The following is a 23,966-nucleotide window of genomic DNA, read 5'->3' on the forward strand; positions in this document are numbered from 1 at the left end:
CACACCCACACACACCCACACACACACACATACCCCTTCCATTTCCCCTACAGGTGGATTACAAGTTGCCCATTTGAAGGACAAGAACTGAAACATGGTGGATGTGACATTTTGACCTTAATATTTCAATGTAGGATTGTCTTGTCAGAGCCCAAAGGACAAATCGTTAAACTTTCAGTTTTAAGAAAAAGATAACAGTAAGAGTTGTATGCAGCGTGCCTCCTTCCCTGATGCCAAGCCTGACCCCATGGTGGGATAGGGTGGGGTTAGGTGTAGTGAGGCTTGGGTCTGGGCGTCAGGGTGTCTGTTCACACATTACTTGATGGCAAGAAACCCGGTTTTTACATCCATTTGGCCAACGGGGTCAAATTTGCCAGGTCCAATGGTGGCATTAAAACGTCCTGCTTCATAGAACATCCTCCTTGGGTCTCTGTGTCCAGGAGCACCCTGAGAAGGGCTCTGAGAAGTCAGAGGGTCTTTGGGGGGGCACTGGGGATGGGGCGTAGTGGTCCAGCTGCAGAGGCCTCACAGGTCTCTGGGACCGTGTCTGTGGCTGGGTTATTAATGAGGGAAGTGAGCTTAGCTTTTTTCCAGGAAGGAGCTTAGCTTTTGTCTGAAGAGGTCACCACCTTGACAGTGAGCAGGGAGGCTTTCTCCTCTCACCCTCAGCAGCAGCGACGCCTTCGAGCCAGGCTCGTGGCCCAGGAGAGTGGGGTGAAGGGTGAGGGCCCCGCCACAGAACGCCTTTCCTTCCTCCGATTTGGCTGGATGTCCTTCACAGCAGACTGACGCGGTGATGCTGCCAAGCAGGAAAACCGTGAAGCAAGTGTCTTTTTAGAAGGTCGCTTGCGTCCTCCGGGAGAGCAGAGCGGAGGGAGGGCGGGGAGAGGCGGGCTGCGTGGACGCCCCCAGAGGCTGCGGGAACAGGAGCTTTGCTGGTGATGAATAGCCGTGCCGCTTTCCACGAATGTTGCTTTAAGCAGCAGAGCTCACAACTGAGTGGAAATGAAGTAAAACCACCAAAATAAATGCTTCCTCTCTTCCTTATGGGTTGCTGGAATCCAGAAATAGCTTTCCACATCTGTAATTTTGAATGGCACCATTCACAGCCCTCTTAGAACCTTGGCTCAGTTTTCACGTGGACAGAGCTCTGTGCGCTCACACCGCTTTTTGTTGAAAGACCGTGAACAATTTGAGCTAAGTGACTTTGGGGTTTTCTCAGCATGGAAATAAAAATTATGCTTACAGAGAAAAGTATAGCCTTTTGCTTGTGTTTTAAAAGAAAAATAGTAACCCAGTGAAGGGAAGGGACAGGAAGAATACTTGTCTTATAGGTCGCAGGCTGGAACCATGAAATCTTGTGGCGGGCAGTGATTGCTGGCCGGCTGCAGGGACGGTGGGTCTGGGAGCTGTGCGTGGCAGCTGGCCAGGATGCTGGCAGCGGGACACGTGGGCCATCCCTGGCCTCAGGGCCGTCGACTGGGGCCTGAGGGTAAATGAGAGGGTGACTACACAGTGTCATGGCAGAGTCCCCCAGGGGCCAGGCCCTCTTGGCACACAGGCCTTGAGGTCCCCCCACTTCTGCTGCCTCCGCTGGAGCCAGGCTGCCGGCTTGGGGGCAGGGACTAATGATGGCAGTCATGGGCTGGCCCTGGCTCTGTCTTGGGGCAGAAGGGTCATTAGCCTTCGGTGGCAGGTTTTCCACCTGCGAAGCCAGAGAGCAGATCTGATGGGTGAGAAGCCAGCAGGAACCTCCCTCCTCAATGTTCTGGGAGCTGTCAGCATCTTAGGACTGAGGGAGGGAGGGAAGAAGGGAGTGAGGGAAGGTGGGACAACCCGTCTCTACTCACCCACTGTTCCTTTGTGGTCCCTAGCAAAAAAGCCAGCAGTGGGTGGGTGTTGGGCGTGAGAGGAGGCTGGACTCTACCTCTGTTCACTTCCTCCATCCTTGTGGTGACCATCCCGCTAGTCCACACCAGCACGCCAGTGTCCACCAGCTGGCCTTTCACTGGGAGCATCTAGTAAGAAGTAAACATTCCAAGGAGAAGTGGGGGCCCTCCTGACTTCAGTCTGTCCTGAGCGCCCACACAGGCCAGGCTGGGCACACGGAGACGGAGACGGGGCAGGCAGGCCCTCAGTGAGCTGTGAGTCAGTGAGGAAGGGACAGGCCCACAGCGTGGAGGAGGAGTGCCAGGCCCCACAAGGGGAAGAGTAGATGAAATGCTGAGGACATCTGAGGAGAGGCAGCTTCCTGCTTTGATTGATTTTGTTTTGTTTTGAAGGGGCTGCTGAGGAGGGAAGGATCAGCAGATCTCAGTGGAGGAGGGGAAATTGGCTGAGCTATGTTGATGTGGGGCAGCTAGGATTGAGTTGGCTGCAGGCAGAGGCCCAGGGTAGGAAGGTGGAGGGCCCATCAGGGTTCACAGGGGCGCCTGCGGGCTTAGCAGGAGAAACAGCTGGAAAGCTCAAGGGAGGCCAGACTGGTCCCTTAAATGCTGAGCTGAGGCATTTGGATTGTATTCTAGATAAGCTGGCCAGAGAAATAAATTCTCCCAATAAATTCATAGACTATGTAGAACGCCTGTGCTTGGCCGTATATCATATTCATAGAACTGAATCGACAAGTTAGAATGCCGATGTGGATGTGTTCTGGATAAAAAAGGAAGAAAGAAATCCTCTCTGATTAAAAAAATCCAGGGGCCAGCAGGTAATGCCAGCAAGTGGACGCGCTCCTGGGCCTGTAGGGACTGGACAGTTGTGCCCTACCTGAAGGGGTCAGTGGCCTCTGAGCACCAGTGGACTGTCACATCATGAGAGTGGGGACCAGTGTTACAAGATGGTCTGATTTTTCAAGAAAGGCAGGGAATTCAGATGATTCTTGTGGAGTCTCCTGATTTGTCGGTAACTTGGCGTTGTGGCGGCTAGTCCCCCCCCTTCTGTCAGCACAGTGAAGAAGCCCTGTGACACCTCCCACCCACGTGCGCCCTGGGTGGCCTCTCTCTGCTTTGCAGCCGGCATCCCACTTGAACTGTGTGCTGGGTCAGACAGTGTTCCCCCAATCTTCACGTCCATCTGGAACCCCAAAATGTGATCTTATTTGGAAATAAGACCTTTGCAGATGTAATTGTTAAGTTAGGGTGAGATCATACTGGATTATTAAAAAATAAAACAAACAAAAAACCCAGTTGCCATTCAGCTGACTCTGACTCTTGGTGACCCCCACGTGTGTCAGAGTAAAACTGTGCTCCATAGGGTTTTCAGTGGCTGATTTTTTGAAGTAGATCGCTAGACCTTTCTTCCAAGGCACCTCTGGGTGGACTGGAACCTTCAACCTTATAGTTAGCGGCCGAGCGCATTAACCATTTGCAGCAGTTACTGGTGTCTTTGTAAGAAGGCCATATGACGACAGAGGCAGAGACTGGAGTGATGCACCTACCAGCCAAGCAATGCCAAAGATTGCTGGCAACCACCCAAAGCAAGGAGAGCGATATGGGACCAGGCCTGCCAGAAGGAACCAATCTCACTGACACCCTGATTTCAGACTTCTGGCCTCCTGAGCTGTGAGAGACTAAATTTCTGTGGTTTGAAGCCACCCGGTTCGTGGTACTTTGTCACAGTAGCCCCAAGAAACTGATACAGATTGTGAGGGTCAAAGTGGAAATGGGACCATTCCAAGGTATACTGACACTGGACTACCAAGGCGCAGGTCCGGGCCCAGGTCTGGCAGCCAGAGACCTTCTCTGAGGCCTTGAGTGTCCTCTGCTGTTCTTCATCTGCATTTTCTCATTTGCAAAGCTCATTAATACTTTCATTAATTCAACAAACATCATTGCATGCTACATCAAGACAAAGACTTCACACATGAAAATGGAAAATTTGATGGGGTCTTGTTCAAAATTCTACTTGTTGTAATTATTTTCCAGCCAAACAAAAACTAAAAGGTGTTGTGATCAGCCATTTCTTCTGCTGTTGATATGTAAGTGAAGTTCCCTGAAACGATGTTCTGACAGCACAGAGAGGAATATGGGGGACTGACCTGACCCTGCGGGGGTGGGTGGGGGGCCCTGCACAAGGCTCTCGTCCCCCGCCCCTCTTGTCTGGCTCTTACCTGAGTCTCAGGCTGTAAGCTCAATGGCTGGGCCTGGGCCTTCTGTACCACTGAGGACGCCCAGCTCCGAGCAGGCGTGTAGACGTGCCCTAGGAGAGTGGATCCCAGGTGGCGATGTCTGGTTTCAGTTGACAAGATCTTAGCCACAATGACCACAGAAAAAGTTGACAGTATGGAGCAGCAGTCAAGAAATCAAATGACATTTCTTACATTGGGCAAATCTGCTGCAAAAGACCTCTTTAAAGTTTTAAAAACGAAGATGTCACTTTGATGACTAAGGTGCCCCTGACCCAAGCGCAGGTCTTTTCAGTCACCTCACATGCATGTGAAAGTTGGACATGAAAAATGAAGACAAAATAAAATCGATGCATTCTAACTACGGTGTTGGACTGTGGTGTCCACTGATGGACATTTGGATTATTTCTAGGATTTTAGCTCTTATGAATAAACTGCAGTGAATATTCTTGTACAAGTGTTTCATTTCTCTTAGCGAAAATACTTAGAAATTGCTGGGTCATTGGGTCTGTTTAACTATATAAGAAACTCAGAATATTGAGTATACTATAGACGGCCAGAAGAATGAACAAATGTCTTAGAAGAAATATAACCGGGATTTTTCTTAGTAAAGAAGATGGCCCGACTTCAACATCATCAGGAAAGACTAATTGCTAGAAACGGACATCGTGTTTGGTAAAGTAGAGGGTTAGCGAAAGCGAAGGACACCCTCAGTGGGACGGATTGACACACTAGCCCCAACAATGGGCTAAAACATCCCAATGATCGTGAAGATGATGCAGAACCGGGCAGCGTCTCCTTCTGTCGCGAGTAGGGACTGACTCAACGGCAACGACCAAGCAAACAAAAAAATAATCACAGCATTTAAAAACGAAAATTAAGAGAGTGGGGACAAACGGAATTTGCAAAATGACCTAACACTGTGATGATGTCATTATTGGGTCTGTGATTTTTTATCCATTTCAGAGCAATCCAGCAAAAGCTGAGATTTCCCTACAGACCGTCAGGCCTCTGGTTGGGCGCCAGGCACTACCGTGGTTGGGTGAACGCTGGGATGAAAGGAAGGGTCTCTTCAAAGGACAGGGTGCTGTAGGGTGTTCCTTGAACGACCATTTGTGGTTGTACCTGGGAGAGGTCTTGCTCTTAGGAAAACAAGCTTGTGCTCACAGCACTTGTGAGTGGCTGCCCTGTGTATGTGTTTGTATGTATGTACCTCTCCACCTCCCCGTTCACATAACAGGGCGAAGTTGTGAATGCCCTACACACTAAAAGGTTATGGAGCCCTTCTTTGAATTACAAATAAAACCAGTATTAAAATATGAAACTTATTTAAGGAAGTCCTCAAATAGGTTTTTTTTATTAAAAATTGTCTTTCCCTCCTCTCTCTCTTTGAGTGATTGATAAATATCCTCACTTCACTGGTGTACAAAGCACGGGTTTTCCCTGCCTGTTTGATAACGTAGCACTGTGTGTGTGTAGGGAGAGGGAAGACAGAGAGAGAGAAATGCTGTTCCTTCAGAAGACGCCTGTAAGGTCAGAGGTGTTCAAAGACTAGGATGTGAGAACATCAGCCTGTACGGGGCAGAGGGACGAGCTCCACGACAGGCCGGGGCTCCTTCAGTCTGTACCGGGATGCTGTATGATGTGTTCATGGGCACTGTCTGTGGGGACGATTCCATAGAACTTTATCAACTGCTCCCAGGAGGCCTTGGTTTGCCCTGGCACAGAGGCCAGAGAGAAGCACAGCACTGCTCACAGGGCAGCAGAGAAGCAGTGCAGCCTTTTAAGGCAGGATGTGGAGCCCAGCGCTCCACGGGAACCTGCAGGGGGGTTTAGGTGAGCGGAAGGTAATGACCCGCGTGTGACTCTGATGAGAGCACCAGGTTAACTTCACCCTCCTTGCTGAGAATGTCCTTTTGAAGTATGTTCTAGGATATCGCTCCTGTCCTGTTAATTATATCACAAACTCAGGAAAGTGGAATAATTAATCATCACAGGGCTCTCGCAACTATAAAATGCCATGTAAATGCTAAGGAGTAAAAATTACTCTGTATTCAGTGGATATGCAGCTTTAAAAAAAATCCCATGGTAGAAAGGTTAATTTCTAGAAGAGCTGAAAAGCTTTCTTTTGGACTATCTTCCAAAATTCTTGAAGTCTGAACCATCTTTGAGGGGACTCAGAAATATATTTTGAAGCACTGAATGGGCAAATGGCTGCTTGACACTTTTAGCTCTGAAAATATGGTTGCCTATCGGATTTCGGTAAAAATGGTCTTTTCTTGACTCTTTCTAGCCCGTGGCAGTTTGGGCCGAAAGCCAAGGAAGAAGTCAGGATCATTGAGCACCAAACAGACCGTTGGACTGATGCCTCACCTGGCCACGGCCTTGGCCCTGACCTTCGTTAGAGGTGAGATGGCTTGTGGTATGGCGAACTGGCACAAGAAAGGAGGGGAGACCAGAGGCAGCCACGGGTTTCACTTTCTGACTGTGAGCAGGACGGAGTCTGTGGTTAAAATCAGACGCTCGGGTTAAAAGTGATGGCCTAATTTTGATTGTCCACATATCCAGGTAAATGGGATCCACGGAGAATTTGAGAAGACTCGAACCAATGTTTCCCCAGTATTTCCCGAAGTAAAGACAGACTTGAATAGTTAAAATGTCAGTATTCTCTACCTTCTGGTAAAGGTTCTAATTTACAGTAGAATTTTCAAATAATGGGTGGAGCTGTGTGTTGGCAGGAGAGGGAGTGGGGGCATTGAATCAAGCAGCAGAAATAGGACTGTGAATTCACGTGCAACTGTACGTTCCCTGCAGGTTCTGGTCTGTGCGCCCTTAGCTGTTCTTCCTCAAAGCCCTCGGAGGTGCCTGGGCAGCTTTGTGTCCTATCACCATCACCACTGCATTCTAAAGATAAGAACCTTGGGGGTTTGGGGATCACAGGGCCTGGGAGTAGGTTGACTGGGAACAGAGCTCCAAATGTGGACCCTCATCCTGTGTTCTTTCTTCCCTGCAGTAGGCCATACTGCTTCTCAGAGGTAGCTACAATAATATATGAATAATTTATAATTGACATATGTATGACATAGACCACACTGATGGGTAAACTAGGGACAGGGTTTATAAAAGGAAGGTAATCAGAGAGACTGCCATATCTGATGTGTTGCTGACTTGTGGGGCCGCCGGCCTGCTGCTGGCCTGGCTCAGGGGTGAGGGGTGGACACACTTCTGCTCTTACTGCCGCCACTATCCCAGGGTACACGTACAGCAAGTTCTGCAGACTGAGCTTCAGGTAACAGCACTCAGGTGGATCCAGGCAGTCTGGAAGAAAATTGAAATCACTGAATCTAATATGTGTGACTTAAATTGTTTTTGGATATTTTTCACTGAGGTTTAATCTGCATACAGTAAAATATGCAAATCTTAGGGTATAGTTCAATGAGTTTGGACAAAGATATACACACCTGTGTAAACAGCACTCAAACCAAATATAAAACTTTTCCATCACCCCAGAAAATTCCCTCACGCCTCCTCTCAGTCAGCTCCCTGCTTACCACTGCAGCAGAGAAAACCACTTTTCTGATTTCTATCCCCATAGCTTAGTTTTGCCTGTTCTTGAACTTTGTAGAAATGAGTAATACAGTATGTACTCTTCCGTGTCCAGTTTATCTCATTGAGCAGTCTTGATATTTATCAATGCTGTTGATAGTTTGTTAATTTTTATTATTGAGTTATATAACTCTGAATGAATAAGCCACAATTTGTTTATCCATTCTCCTAATGATGGACATTTGGATTGTTTCCAAGCTTTTATCTGTTGTGAATAAGCTGCAGTGAATATTTTGTGCAAGTTTTTCATTTCTCTTAGAGTAAATACTTAGAGAGAAATTTCTGGATCGTTGGGTATGTTTCAGTTTGTAAGAAATGGCCAGTTTTTCAGTTTTTCGTTTTACATTCCCTCCAGGAACGTGTGAGAGTTTCAGTTGTTCCACATCCTGACTAATGTTAGTTTCCTCAGTTCCTTAATTTTATCCAGACTAGTAGTATGAAGTGGTATTTCATTTTGGTTTTAATTCACATTTACCTGGTAGCTAATGATGTTGAAGGAGCCCTGGTGGCGCAGTGGTTAAGAGCTTGGCTGCTAACCAAAAGGCCGGCAGTTCAAATCCACCAGCTGCTCCTTGGAAACCCTATGGTGCAGTTCTACTCTGTCCAGTAGGGTCACCGTGAGTTGGAATTAGTTTGGTGGCAGCGGGTTTGGTTTTCAGTAATGACGTTGAAAACATTTTCATGTGGTCATTGGCTATTTGTGTTTCTCTTTTTGTGAAGATCTGCTTAAGTTCTTGCATATTTTTCTAAGTTGGGTTGTTTTCCTTTTTAGTACTGAATTATTAGGTTCTTTATATTCTAAACATAAATTCTTTGTGATAAATGCTGACTGCAAATATTTTCATCGAGTCTGGAGCTTGTGCTTGTATTTTCTTAATAGTGTCTTTTGGTGAGCAGAAAAATTTAATATGAAGTCTGATTTACCGATTTTTTCCTTTTATGGTTAGTGGTTTCTGTGTCCTTTCTACGACATCTTAATAACTGTAGCTTTATAGTAAGTCTTAAATCTGGTAGTGACACTGACCTTACAGAAATAAAAAGAAATATAGGGGAATACCAAGGTCAAGAGTATGCCAACAAGTTAGATAACCTAAATTAAGTGGACAAAGTCCCAGAAAGACATATACCATAAAAACTGACTTGAGAAAAAAATAGAAAATATTAATAGACCAGGTAAAGAGATTGATTTAGTAATTTAAAAACTTCCCACAAGGAAAAGCCCAGGCTTTATTGGTGAATTCTACTAAAAATTTAAAGAGGAATTAATATCAGTCCAAACAAATTCTTCTAAAACATAGAAGAGGAGGGAAGATTCTCAACTTATTGTATGAGACCAGTATTACTGGATACCAAAACTAGACAAAAACATCAAAAGAAAAGAACACTACAGACCAGTGTCACTTATGAACATAGATGTAAAACTCCTCAAGAAAATACTAGCACACTGAATCCAGCCACATATAAAAGGGTTATACAGCATGACTAAGTGGGATTTATTCCAGGAGTACAAGGTTATCTTAACATCTCAAAATCAGTCAGTATAACACACCATAGTAAGAAAATAGATGACAAAAGGCCACATGATCATCTCAAAAGATGTAGCAAGAGCATTTGACAAAATTCAACACCCTTTCATGATAAAAACACTCAACAAACTAAGAATATAAGGGAATTCTTCAACCTGATAATAGTCATCTACAAAAAGATCCACTGAAAACATCATACTTATTGGTGAAGAACTAGATGCTTTCCCACTAATATCAGGAAAATGACAAGAATGTCTGCTGTCATCACTTCTGTTCAGTATTGTGCTGAAGGTTCTAGCCAGGGAAGCCAAGCAAGTATAAGAAATAAAAGACATCAGTTTGGGAAGGAAAAAGTAAAACTATCTCTGTTGCGGATGACATGATTTTGTATTCAGAAGATTCTAAGGAATGCACTAAAAAACTATTAGAAATAATACGTGAGTTCAGTAAAGTTGCACTATACAAGATCAATATACAAAAGTCAGTTCTATTTTTGTACACTGGCAATGAACAATCAAAAAATGGAATTAAGAAAACAGTTCCATTTACAACAGTATCAAAAAAAATACTCAGGAATATAACAATCTGTATTCATGAATTGGAAAACTTAATATTGTTAAGAAGGAAATACTATCCCCAAATGATCTACAGATTCACTGCCATCTCTATCAGAATCCCTGCTGCCTTTTTTTCCTCCCCAGAAATTGACAAATTGACACTAAAATTCACATGGAAATGCAAAGGACCCAGAATAACCAAAACAATCTTCAAAAAAAAGAAAAAAGGACAGAGTTGGAGGATTAACACTTCCCAGTTTGAAAACATGCTACAAAGCTACAGTAATCAAGACAAGGTGGTACTGGCATAAAGATATAGATCAATGTAATAGAATTGAGAGTACAGAGGTAAACCCTTATGTTCATGGTCAATTTATCTTTATTAAGAGTGCCAACATAATTCAGTGAGGGAAATGGCTCTGAAACAACTGGATATCCACATACAAAATAATGAAGTTGGCCCCTACCTCACACCACATATAAAATTTAACTTGAAATGAATCATAGGCCTGAATGTAAGAGCCAAAACAATAAGAACTCTTAGAAGAAAACATAAGAATAAATGTTTGTGACCTTGGGCTATCAATGATTTCTTAGCTACAACACCAACAGCACAAGTGATAAAAGAAAAAGTAGATAAATTGGACTTCATACAAAGTAAATTCTCTTTGTGCTTCAGTGGATACTATCAAGAAAGTATAAAGATAGCTCACAGAACGGGAGAAAATATTTGCAAATCATATATCTGATTAGGGACTTTATTCAGTATATCCTGGAAGAAAGGCTTGCTGATGTGCATCTGAAAGGTTATAGCCTTGAAAATCCTATGGAGCACAGTTCTATTCTGCATGCATGGAGGAGGGGGGTGGTCACCATGAGTCAGAATTGACTTGGTGGCAGCTGGTTTTACTGGTTATTCAAGATATAGAGGACAGCAATGATTAAGTGGTAGGATTCTTGCCTTCATTGCAGGAGATCCAGGTTTAATTCCCAGCCAATGCACCTTATGTGCAGCCACCACTCTCTGTCATTGGAGACTTGTGTGTTGCTATGATGCTGAACAGGTTTCAGCAGAGTTTTGAGACTAAGATGGACTATAAAGAAAGACCTGGTGATCTACTTCCAAAAATCAGCCAGTGAAAACCTTATGGATCACAAGGATTCAATCCACAACTGATCATGGGAATGGCATAGGATTGGGAAGCATTTCATTCCGTTGTGCATGGGGTTGCCATGAGTTGGGGGCTGACACAACAACAGCTAACAACAACAACAACAATTCAAGATATATAAAGAACTCTTATAATTCAACAATAAAATGACAAATAACTCAAAAAATGGTCAAAGAATCTTGATGGATATTTCTCTACAGAAGATATACAAATGGCCAATAAGCACATGAAAAGATGCTCAACATCATTATTCATTAGGGAAAGGCAAATTAAAATCATAATGAGATACCATTTCACATCCACTAGAATAGCTATTTTACTTGGATCCACAATCAACACCCATGGAAGCAGCAGTCAAGAAATCAAACCACGCATTGCATCGAGCAAATCCACTGCAAAAGATCTCTTTAAAGTGTTAAAACGCAAATATATCACCTTGAAGACTAAGGTGCGCCTGACCCAAGCCATAGTGTTTTCAATCGCCTCGTATGCATGTGAAAGCTGGAGAATGAATAAGGAAGACGGAAGAAGAATCAATGCCTTTGAATTATGGTGTTGGCGAAGAATACTGAATATACTGGGGACTGCCAAAAGAACTAACAAATCTGTCTCAGAAGAAGTACAACCAGAATGCTCCTTAGAAGCAAGATGGCAAGACTATGTCTCAGATACTTTGGACATGTTATCAGGAGGCATCAGTCCCTGGAGAAGGGCATCATGCTTGGTAAAGTAGATGGCCAGTGAAAAAGAGGAAAACCCTCAACAAGATGGATTGACACAGTGGCTGCAACAATGGGCTCAAGTATAATAATTGTGAGGATGGCTCAGGACTGGGTAGTGTTTCATTCTGTTGTACATGGTGTCACTGTGAGTCAGAACTGACTGGATGGCACCTAACAACAACAAAATGGTAGGAAAGCTTTGGTTTTCTACATGCTATATCCCACCTCCCTCCCCAGATCACTATGGCCATTTTAAAGTGGCGAGGGTGGTCCATATTCCCAGACAGAGTCTGGTCTCTTTTTCTAGAAGGAACAGAGCAGAGTTTGTTAGCAAATTATTGTGTGTGTCTGTTCTAACCTATCTAGGGGCTGCATGAAGGACTAAAGCAAAGTGCTTGTCTCTGGTCTGTCTGAGAGCTCATGAGGGTGGAGGGGCAGCAAGTAATAACAGAAGGCTGTAACTGCTTGTAGCCACCTGGGGTTAGAGACTTCCATTAAGGAATAGAAGATACATAAAGACTTGAAGGACAAGCCAGGGAGAGAGTTTCTTTTGGAAATTAGGGCTTTCAAAAGTACCATGTATATGAGAGAATAGAGATAGCCACACACATGCCCAGGGAAAGATACATGTTCAGACATTATTTGACAAGAACCTATACTTTCACTTCAGGCGAATCACTAGGCTTGGTGCAAGCTGGGCTAACTGCTGAAGGAGAGATTCAGCAAAGAGACAATTTTCAAAGATGGGGAGAGGTTTTATTTTACTTTTTTCTGGCATTCAAGGAAATCTCTGTGAAAACACTAGTAGAACCCAAGTTACAGAGACTTGAGTACTCACACATATCCAGGGGGGCAGACTTTGCAAAAATAGTTAGGGGAAGTTACTAAAGAAAGAGACTGTTGTTACAGCCTTCAACAAAGTTTTTTTGTTTTTCATTTTTTTTTTTTTTAAAAAAAAGCACACCCAGAGGAAGAGGGAGAATCTGATTCCCAGAGTCACCACATTATATCATTCAAATGTCGTGGCTTCAACAACAACAACAAAAACAAAACAAAAAATCCACAAGGTATACAAAGAAATAGGATAGACCATTCAAAAGAATAAAACTAAGTGCCAGAAACCATCCTGGGGTGGGAGGAGATAACAGACTTACTAGACAAAGACTTTAAAACAACAGTATTAAATATTCTCAAAAAGCTCAAGGAAAAACAAATGAAAAACTACAGGAAATCAGGGAAACGATTCATGAACAAAACAACAATATCAATAAAGAGATAGAAATTATAAAAAGGAACCAAATAGAAATACTAGAGCTGAAAAGTACAATAATTGAAATGAAAATTCCACTGGAGGGGCTCAACAGCAGATATGAGCTGGTGAAAGAAAATATCAGCAAACCTGAAGATGGAATAATTGAAATTTTCAAGTCTGGGGAACAAAAAGAAAAAAAGAATGAAGAAAAGTGAACAGAGCCTAAGGGAATTGTGAGATAACATCAAGCAGACCAATATACACATTGTGGGAACCCCAGAAGGAGAAGAGAGAGGGAGAAAGAGGCAAAAAGAATATTTGAGGAAATAATGGCCAAAAACTTCCCAAGTTTGATGGAAGATGGATCTACACATCCAAGAAGCTCAACGAACTCCCAAGTGGGATAAACCCAAAGAGATCCACAGCAAGACACATTATGATCAAACTCTTGAAAACCAGAGATAACAAGAGAATCTTGAAAGAAGCAAGAGCAAGGCCAACTGTCATGTAAAAGAGATCCTCAGTAAGATTAAACACTGCTTTCTCCACAGAAACCATGGCCAGAAGGCAGTGGGAAGACATATTTAAAGTATTGAAAGAAGAGAATGTCAATGAAGAATTCTATATCCAGCAAAACTATCCTTCAAAAAAATGAGGGTGAAATTAAAACATTCCTAGAGAAACAAAAACTGAGGGAGTTTGTTACCATGAGTCCTGCCCTACGGGCAGTGCTAAAGGGAGTCCTTTAGATTGAAATGAAAGACACTAGATATTAACTTGAAGCCACATGAGGATAAAAAGATTTTCAGTAAAGGTAATTATATGGATAAATATAAAGGCCAATTTTATGGTATTTTTGGTTTGTAACTCTTCTTGTTCTTAGTCAGCTGAGCTTCCAGACTAAGACAGACTAGGAAGACTAGGAAGAAGGATCTGACAGTCTACTTCTGAAAAAAATTAGCTAGGAAAACCTTATGAATAGCAGAGAACATTGTCTGATATAGTACCAGAAGATGAGCTCCTCAGGTTGGAAGGCACTCAAAATACAACTAGAGAAGAGCTGCCTCCTCAAAGTAGAGTTAACCTTAATGACGTGGATGGAGTCAAGCTTTCAGGACTTCCATTTGCTGATGTGGAATGACTCAAAATGAGAAGAAACAGCTGCAAACATCCATTAATAATTGGAAAGTGCAATGTACAAAGTATGAATCTAGGAAAATTGGAAATTGTCAAAAATGAAATGGAATGCATAAACATCAATATCCTAGGCATTAGTGAGCTGAAATGGACTGGTATTGGCCATTTTGAATTGGACAATCATATGGTCTCCTATGCTAGGAATGACAAATTTAAGAGGAATGGCATTGCGTTCGTTGTCAAAAAGGACATTTCAAGTTCTGTCCTGAAGTATAAAGCTGACAGTGATAGGATAATATCCGTAGGCCTACAAGGAAGACCAGTTAATACAACTATTATTCAAATTTACACACCAACCAGTAATGCCAAAGATGAAGAAACTGAAGAAGTTTTACCAACTTCTGCAGTCTGAAATTGATCGAATATGCAATAAGGATGCATTGATAGTTACTGGTGATTGGAATGGGAAAGTTGGAAACAAAGAAGAAGGATTGGTAATTGGAAAATATGGCCTTGGTGATAGAAACAATGCCGGAGATCGCATGACAGAATTTTGCAAGACCAACGACTTCATTGAAAATACCTTTTTTAACAACATAAATGGTAACTATACATGTGGACCTCACCAGATGGAATACACAGGAATCAAATTGACTACAACTGTGGAAAGAGATGACAGAAAAGCTCAATATCATCAGTCAGAACAAGGCCAGGGGCCAACTGTGGAACAGACCATCAATTGCTCGTATGCAAGTTCAAGTTGAAGCTGAGGTAAATTAGAACAAATCCACGAGAGCCAAAGTACAACCTTGAGTATATCCCACCTAAGTTTAGAGACCATCTCAAGAAAAGATTTGATGCATTGAGCACTAAGACTGAAGACTAGACGAGTTGTGGAATGGCATCAAGGACATCATACATGAAGAAAGCAAGAGGTCATTAAAAAGACAGGAAAGAAAGAAAAGACCAAAATGGGTGTCAGAAGAGACTCTGAAAATTGCTCTTGAACATTGAGTAACTACAGTGAATGGAAGAAATGATGAAGTAAAAGAGCTGAACAGAAGATTTCAAAGGGCAGCCTGAGAAGACAAAGTAAAGTATTATAATGACATGTGCAAAGATCCAGAGTTAGAAAACTGAAAGGGAAGAGCACGCTTGGCATTTCTCAAGCTGAAAGAACTGAAGAAAAAATTCAGACCTCAAGTTGCAGTACTGAAGGATTCTACTGGGAAAATATTAAACGACGCAAGAAGCATCAAAAGAAGATGGAAGGAATACACAGAGTCACTGTACCAAAAAGAATTGGTTGAAATTCAGTCATTTCAGGACGTAGCATATAATCAGGAACCAATGGTACTGAAGAAAGAAGTCCAAGCTGCACTGAAGGCATTGGCGAAAAACAAGGCTCCAGGAATTGACAGACTACCAACTGAGATGTTTCAACAAACAGATGCAGCGCTGGAAGTGCTCACTGGTCTATGCCAAGAAATTTGGAAGACTGCTACCTGGCCAACCGACTGGAGGAGATCCATATTTATGCCTATTCCAAAGAAAGGTGATTCAACCCAATGTGGGAATTATAGAACAATATCATTAATATCACATGCAAGTAAAATTTTGCTGAAGATCATTCAAAAGCGGTTGCAGCAGTATATCGACAAGGAACTGCTAGAAATTCAAGCTGGATTCAGAAGAGGATATCAGATGGATCTTGGCTGAAAGCAGTGAATACCAGAAAGATGTTTGCCTGTGTTTTATTGACTATGCAAAGGCATTTGACTATGTGGATCATAACAAACTATGGATAACATTGGGAAGAATGCGAATTCCAGAACACTTAATTGTACTCATGCAGAACCTGTGCATAGATCAAGAGGCAGTCATTTGAACAGAACAAGGGGATAATGCGTGGTTTAAAGTCAGGAAAGGTGTGCATCAGGGTTGTACCTTTCATCATATTTATTCAATCTGTATGCTGAGTGAATAATCCAAGAAGCTGGACTATATGAAGAAGAATGTGGCATCAGGGTTGGAGGAAGACTCATTAACCTGCGTTATGCAGATGACACAACCTTACTTGCTGAAAGTGAAGAGGACTTGAGGCACTTACTGATGAAGATCAAAGACCACAGCCTTCAGTATGGATTACACGTCAACATAAAGAAAACAAAAATCCTCACAACTAGACCAATAAGTAACATCATGATAAATGGAGAAAAGACTGAAGTCATCAAAGATTTCATTTTACTTGGATCTGCAATCAAAACCCATGGAAGCAGCAGTCAAGAAATCAAATGACGCACTCTTTTGCTTTTCTCTGTGGGTAGCATTAGACCCCGGGCCTGGTGTTGCCATATCCTGTGGACTAAGGGTGGCAGCATTTCCTCTGTGCAGCTGTGGAGGACTCTGAAGAGCCAGGGCAACTCACAGGCGGGGCCAAGACAATGGAGTAGTCAGATGCTTCTGGTGGTCCCTCTTTCAACAAAGACCCCCCCAAAAAAACAAGTGAATTGATTATATATGACAATCTAAGAGCCCTGAACATCAAAGACAAAGTTGAGGAATCGGATTGAGTGGCAGGGGGAGGGAGAGACAGTTCGGAAGTAGCAAGGAGTTGCCAGACCTGACGTGGCAGGAGCCGGCAGCTTTCAGGCCAGATCTGCTGGCATGCACAATGTGATGGTTAAGATTGTGTGTCAGCTTGGCTGGGCCATGATTCTCCGTGTTTTAATGTAATCCCTCCCATGACTGAATATACTGTGAGTAGCCAATCAGATGAAAGGAGTCTCCTTGGGGGTGTGGCCCACATCTGTATATAGGCAGACGTTCTGGCTTTTTGCTCTCTCTGGATCCTGCAGCTGCTTCCTGTCGTCTCATCTCCTGTTCTTGGGACTTGAGGTGTCAGCTTATCTGCCGAACCTGGGATTCATCGATCTGCACAGTCTGTGAGTGGGAGCCCTGCTCTCCGACCTTCTGATCTTGGGCTTGCCAGCTTCTGCAGCTGTGTGACTTGGGAGAGGCCCCTACCCTGATCCACGGACTTGGGATGTTCTAGCCTCTACAATCACATGAGCTGTTTCCTTGATATAATCTCTATATATATTTATACACTTTACTGGTTTTGCTTCTCTAGAGAACCCAGCCTAAGACAGGCCAGGCAGCAATGGCACTCGGGAGGCATTTTCCACATTGAGAGAGACCAAGTGGCAGAGAGTCTACTTGGGCCTCCAGAACTAGTGAAAAGCGGCACTCAATTGGCAAAAGATAGATACATGCGTCTGACCTACTGCAAGGATCAAAAAACACCCCCTTTGGGAAAAATATCTCTCCCATTTACCTGCCCCCTCCCCACTCTGCACTTGCCACATCCCTTGGGCCAGAAGCAGGACCTGTCACGCACCCTGAGCCATTCTCCCAGCCTTGGAGAGGGAACAAGTTAACAAAAGGAAAAAATAATCTGCCAGCTCCTCTAAGCTGGGAACTCAGGGTAGGCACAGCTCCTTTGCCTAGGCACAGGCATAAGGGGGCCATGGACTCTGAATGCCTCTCACCCCTGCATAGACCTGTGTGGGCCCATTTCAACAGCTTAGGCCCTCATTAGCACAGTACAACAGGGTATATACACGAAGCCTAACTTCAACTGTATCAGCTATGTGGTAGAGTGGCAGGTCTGTAACATTTGACACCACTCTGCCCATTAAGCAGGGCCCTCACCTACCCAGATCAGGGGCATGAGGACTGGTGGCTTCACCCATGCCATCTAGCCACCTGCGACAGGGGTCCAAGAGTAAGTGGTACCTCCCAGTCTTTACAGGTAACAGCGTTGGGTGCCCATAGTCCTGCTGCAAAACTCACCCACCTGCGTGCTCTAGGGAACAGGGACACACTTTCCTCCCAAACACTCAGGGGCAGCTGTCAGCCCCCTGCCTTGCTCAGTGTGTGACCCCCGACTGCGGCCAGATACCTGTGCCTACACCAGTTGCCCCTGCCCTCTAGGACTGTAGGTGAGAGCCTGCACCACACACTTGGTAACCGACTACTTGGACACCTGAGCTGAATCCATACAAGAAAAGTAAATGGACTCCTGGGCTCATAGATCTAACCACCTGGTGTCAGTACGTTAGAGCTTCAGAGGCACAAATAATCAAACTAGCTCACATGAGCAGCCTATTTGGGCATATCAGAACAAAACAAAACAAGAAGCTAGGACACAGTAAGCAAACATAAATAGATATAATAACTTATTGATGGTTTGGAGACAACAGTCAATATCAAATCGCGTAAAGAGGCAGACCATGATGGCATCAGCAAGCAACCAAAACAAAGAATCAAGAAATTTTCAAGAGGAAGAGAACTTATTGGAATTACTGTAGGTAGAATACAAAAGATTAATATACAGAACTCCTCAAGACACCAGGAAGGAGATCAGGCAAAATGCAGAACAAGCCAGGATACACACAGACAAAGAAATAGAGGTACTTAAGAAGATTATAGAAGAGCATAATGACAAATTTAACAGGCTCCAAGAATCCATAGAGAGACAGTAAACAGAAATCCAGAAGATTAACAATAAAATTTCAGAAATAGACAACTCAATAGAAAGTCATAGGAGCAGAATTGAGGCAATGGAAGTCAGAATTAGTAAGATTGAAGATAAAGCACTTGACACCAACTTATTTGAGGAAAAGTCAGGTGGCTGAAATGAGGGAAAATGGTGACTCTTAACATTTTGAAGGATGAAGTTGCTCACAATTTGTATTAGTTTTCTAGTGCTGCTGTAACAAACTACCACAAACTTGGGGCTTAAAACAACATAAACTGATTATCTTATAATTCTGAGGCCAGAAATCTGAATGTGTCTCACTGGGCTAAAATCAAGGTATCAGCAGGGCTGTGTTCCTTATGGAGGCTCCAGGGGAAAATCTGTTTCTGTGCTTTTACCTGCTTCTAGGGGCCACCTGCTTTCCTTGGCTTGTAGCCCCCTTCCATCTTCAAAACCAGCAATGGATGGTCAAGTCTTTCTCACATCACTTTGACGCTGCCTCCATGGTGACATCTTTTCTGACCTTCCTCCTCCCTCTTTCACTTACAAGACCCTTGTGATTACATTGGGCCCCCCCAGATAATCCAGGATCATCTTCCCATCTCAGGATCTTCAACTTTTGTAAGTCAAGATATGGCAAGAGTTATAGGTAATGTCCACTTTGTATTGGGTCAAGGGGTGGGAAGACAAATGTTGACATAGCAATGATGCCAGATTATACTTGGACAGAAAATGAGAGAGAGGTTTGCCAAGGGGAGAATGGTGAGGTGGAGGCTCAGGGCTGCAGATATGGCCATGGTGCACAGTGACAGTTTTGAAGGGCACTATCTTAGGGTTATCTAGGGAAACAGAACCATGTATATATATATATATATATATATATATATATATATACACACACACACACATATATATATATATAGAGAGAGAGAGAGAGAGTGAAAGAGATTGATTTACTTCAAGGATTAGCTCAAGTCCAAAATCCATAGGTCAGCTGGAAGGCTAGAAACTTCTGCAGGCTTGCACCCCAAGGTCTGTAGGTCGGGCAAGGGAAAGAGTACAAAGTGGAAAGAGAGAATGAGTTCTTCCAAAATATCTAACTATAGTCTGGAGGCAGACCACACCTTAAAGAAACTCCCCATTCAACTGATGGATTAATTATATTAAATTACATTGTGGAAAGTGATTACATTACATTACGTTAGACTACATTGTGGAATAGCAGCTAGTCTAGTCTTTGGCCAATCCACTGGAAATCATAGCCTCGCCAAGTTGACACATAAAATTGACCATCACGGGCACGCAGAACCTTTGAAGGACTGAGGGAGGTGCAGGTTTCAGTCTGATGGTTTACCTCAGATGACTGCATGCCTTGGTCATTTCTTGTGTTCCTTCTCATGGGTGCTGAGTGTGCTGCTGTATCTGTCCACGTCTCTGCTTTTCCTCACAGGTGTGCTGGGGTCCTCCTGGATGAGGACATCTTCTACGGGAAGGAGCTCGTCAGCAGCCGCCCACTGCAGGCTCTGGTGGCAGGCCTGAAGGCCTGCAGTACCTGGGAGAATGTCAGCTGCTTGCAGGACTGTCCAGAGTGCACTGGAGGCATGGTGAGGCCAGGCTGGGCGGCCCGCGGGGACAGAGGGGCGCTACAGCTGCTGGGGTCTCCACAGAACAGCACTCGTGGGGGGCACCGTGTGGGAGGGGAGCATGGGCTCCAGAGTCAGATGGAAACCTGACTCTGCTGTGTGACTCAGCACACTGCTTAGCCTTGTAGTCTATGTCTGTCCACCTCATTCAGTACTACAAGGACTGATACAGGTAATGTCTGTAAAATGCTTGGCCTGCAGTGCCTGGCCCATGGAATCCCACAGCAGATACCATTTCTGTTGATGGTGGCTCTGGACATGGGAAAGCGCCCCCAGGGTTGTGACGGTCACAGCTCTGCTCCAGCCTTTTTACCCCTTGGGGAGAGCGCAGGATATGACCTCAAGGGTTTCCTACCCGAGGAAGGAGACAGAAGCCACAGGGAAGTGCCAAGTATAGCGACCGCCTGGGGTGTCCCCTGCTCTGGGCCTCAAGCTGAATTGTGGGGTGAGGGGGCTCAAGATGTGAGAACTCCCATGTGAATCTTCGGTGAGTTGGGGGAGAATCTGGGAACGGTGGGAGTTATGCCCTCTTCCCCCACAACCCTGAGCGCGGAGGCACCTGCAGGATGCTGGGAGCTTCTGCCCCCTGTGGGGTCCCAGAGCTGGAGGGGAGAGGACCCTTGTGGGCTCTCTGAGGGCACGACTGTGGGGTTTGTGGCCTGTGACTTCATAGCATGACAAGACCACAGGCATCAGCTGTGGTGGCACCTAGGGTTCGGCCCCAGATGGAACCCCATGGGCGACCTGCAGTGCCTGACCCACGGAAGCAGGGATGGGGCAGTGGCTACTGAAGCTCTAGATCATCCTCCTGGAGAAGGGTGGGCAGAGGGCGCCCCTGCTGGGACTTTGATCTGAATTTTAATTCTGAATTTGGCTGAATATTAGCCTGAAAACAGCGGCTCTAGACTTGAAGCAGGGATGAAGAGTTTTTGCAGCCAGTGAAGCAGGGGTCAAGAGTAGGTCAAGTGCAGCCATAGAAAATAAAAGGCGGACTTGCGTCTGACAAGCCTACAGCCGGCCTCCACACCAGCGTGGGAGGGGTGCAGAGGGCTGAGGGGGCTGCGTCTTCATGGCGGTGCAGCTTCGGTCAGAAGCTGGAGGGCTTCCCCCCTGTGAACAACGCAGGCAGGTATGAGAGGACAGCTTGTACTTTTCTCGTAGGTAACGGTGACCGCGGGGTGATCACTTACCTTCAGATGGCTAATAGAGGCGTGTCCGTGACAACAGTGTGGAGGAGGGGGCCTTGGTGGGGGACACGTTGGCTTTGTCCCCGTGAGCATGCTGTGTGGGCATCTACATGGGAAGGAAAGAGAGCGGGAAATAAGGTGACGGCTGGGCTCAGTGGGGCCTGGGGCTGAGGTCTCCAAGGTGGCCTGGGGCAATGCTCGGTGTGGCCATCCTAGCGACCTGGCAAGTCAGGAGTCCCCTGCCAGGTGTCTGGATCCCACCTGCAGCTCCAGAGAGGTGGCTGCCACTTCAAACAGTAGCGTGCTGGCAGTGGTGGGAAGAGAACCCAGGGCTTCTGGGGTCGAGCAAGAATGCTCCGGTCGGCAGTGGGAGGTCAGACCTGAAGTGACACGGTGGGGGGAGGGGGGGGTTTGGTCACTGCTGGAGGCACTGAGCCAGCTCAGGTAATGTAGACCCTGATGGGCGACTCAGTCTGAGGGTCCACTCAGTACCACCTGCGGGCCCCTCTCAGTACCGCCCATGGGTCCCTCTCACTCAGACTGTGGACCCCTCTCAGTACTGCCCGTGGGTCCCTCTCAGACTGTGGACCCCTCTCACTCAGCCTGTGGGTCCCCCTCAGTACCCCCCGTGGGCCCTCTCACTCAGTACCCCCCGTGGGCCCTCTCACTCAGTACCCCCCGTGGGCCCTCTCACTCAGTACCCCCCGTGGCCCCTCTCACTCAGTACCCCGTGTGGGCCCCTCTCACTCGGTACCCCCCGTGGGCCCTCTCACTCGGTACCCCCCGTGGCCCCTCTCACTCGGTACCCCCCGTGGGCCCCTCTCACTCGGTACCCCCCGTGGGCCCCTCTCACTCGGTACCCCCCGTGGGCCCCTCTCACTCGGTACCCCCCGTGGGCCCCTCTCACTCAGTGCTGCCCGTGGGCCCCTCCTCTGGCCCTCCTTGTTGGGCTCATTCCCTTTTGCACTTTTCTTGGGCTGGCAGGCCTCCAGGCCTTCACACCCGCTGCAGGGGCCTCCCCTTGGCCCTCCTGCATCCAGCGCACCTTCACGACAACTCTGTCCTCAGCCCTGGTCCCGGTGCTCTGTTCTGGAGGAGGCTGTGTTCGACCGTGGTCAACCCTGAGCCCTCAAGGGCTGCCCAGAGCGCACAGCCCTCACTCTGCCACCCTGTGGTCCTGCTGGGCATGCTCCCCTTGGCTCCCAGGCCCACCCCCTTCCATATTATAGAGGAGATGTGGCCATTAAGAAGCCTGCCCTGGGTCCCACTGGAGGGCCACTCTTCAGGATGGAATGTGGTCCTGCAACCCCGCTGTGCCCGGCAGCCTCCCTGGTGGCTGCTCAGCAGCCTGAGTGCCCAGGGCCCTGATTTCATTTCTGTTCCTTTCCTCCTCCTCCCTACCCCTGCATCCACCCAGCACGGGGCTATTTGGAGAGACATAAGTATTTGTTTAAAGTAGACACGAGCAGCTTCTAATTGCTTGAAGTTCAGATTTCCACAGGCTGCGTCTTCTTCAGGTAGTAGGTCTCTGGGAGTGGAGATGTGGGATCTGAGTCTGGGGGCTGCTAAGAGGGTACTGAAGAGCCCTCCTTTAGGATGAAGGAGCCTGTAGGATGAAGCAGGTCTTGCTCCTAAAAATGTGTTTAAACACAAATTTACTCTCTTTGGAGCCAACAACCCTGGGTGTGACTTGGTGCAAGTTACTCCCCTGTCTATGCCTCAGTCTTCCCATATGTAAAATGGGGATAACAACCTTCCATTGCAGAGGTTGTGAGGTTAAATTAAATGAGACAGAGAGCATAAAATGCTTGACACAGTACCCATGATGTCCATCAGCCCTGGGGATTTGGAGAAAAAAAACCTACGTGGTCTCTTTCTGCTTGTCACCATAGCAGATCGACAGGTGTGTGCAGAGCCTAGCACACTGCAGCAGGCTCCGTGCAGCAGCAGGGGTTGAAAGGACTCGGCGGGGTCTGCGGATCTTCCAGAAGAAGTGCTGTTTTAGCACTAAATGATGGGCAACACTTTCCAGATGGGGGTTGGAGGTCCTGCTGGGCAGGGCACACCTGTGCACAGGATGAAGGTGTGAGGATGTGTGGCATATGGAGCAACATAGAATAGGCATGGGCTGGGCCCAGGCAGTCGTTACCTGTGAGGCCTGCACAGGCCCATCGTGACAGCTCATGTTGGGGGACCAATTTTGATGTCAGTGCATCTAATGAAGGAGACAGGGACTTGAGGAGAGGCTAGGATGGGAAATCACGCAGTTTTCCAAAACGTGAGTGTATCTGGCACCTGATTGTACCTCTGCTCTAAGCAGGTGGCGCTGTGAAGTCCTGTTGGTCTCAGCCACTAGCGTGAATATTTGCCAGTATTGCCGCAAGTGAGCATGCCCTCTGGAGGGTGGCTTCTTTGTGAGTGGGTCGTATGTGGAATCCCAGTTACTGTCCTGTTTTTACCAGTTACAGAATAATGCGTGTTCTTTGTAGACATTTTTG

At 45.9% G+C, this 23,966-nt stretch overlaps 1 protein-coding gene across 1 annotated transcript in view; it reads left to right on the forward strand.

Annotated features, from left to right (window-relative positions):
- The window catches only part of ACOXL (acyl-CoA oxidase like), a 284,238-nt gene that overhangs the window by 197,350 nt on the left and 62,922 nt on the right, over nt 1–23,966 (forward strand). Inside the window, 3 exon segments of the mRNA XM_023732378.1 lie at nt 6,417–6,470; nt 6,472–6,528; nt 20,086–20,242. Coding sequence (XP_023588146.1) covers nt 6,417–6,470; nt 6,472–6,528; nt 20,086–20,242 — 268 coding nt within the window.

The sequence above is a fragment of the Trichechus manatus genome, unplaced genomic scaffold (genome assembly GCF_000243295.1).
Source record: "Trichechus manatus latirostris isolate Lorelei unplaced genomic scaffold, TriManLat1.0 scaffold00004, whole genome shotgun sequence".
In the NCBI taxonomy this organism is placed as follows: domain Eukaryota; kingdom Metazoa; phylum Chordata; class Mammalia; order Sirenia; family Trichechidae; genus Trichechus; species Trichechus manatus.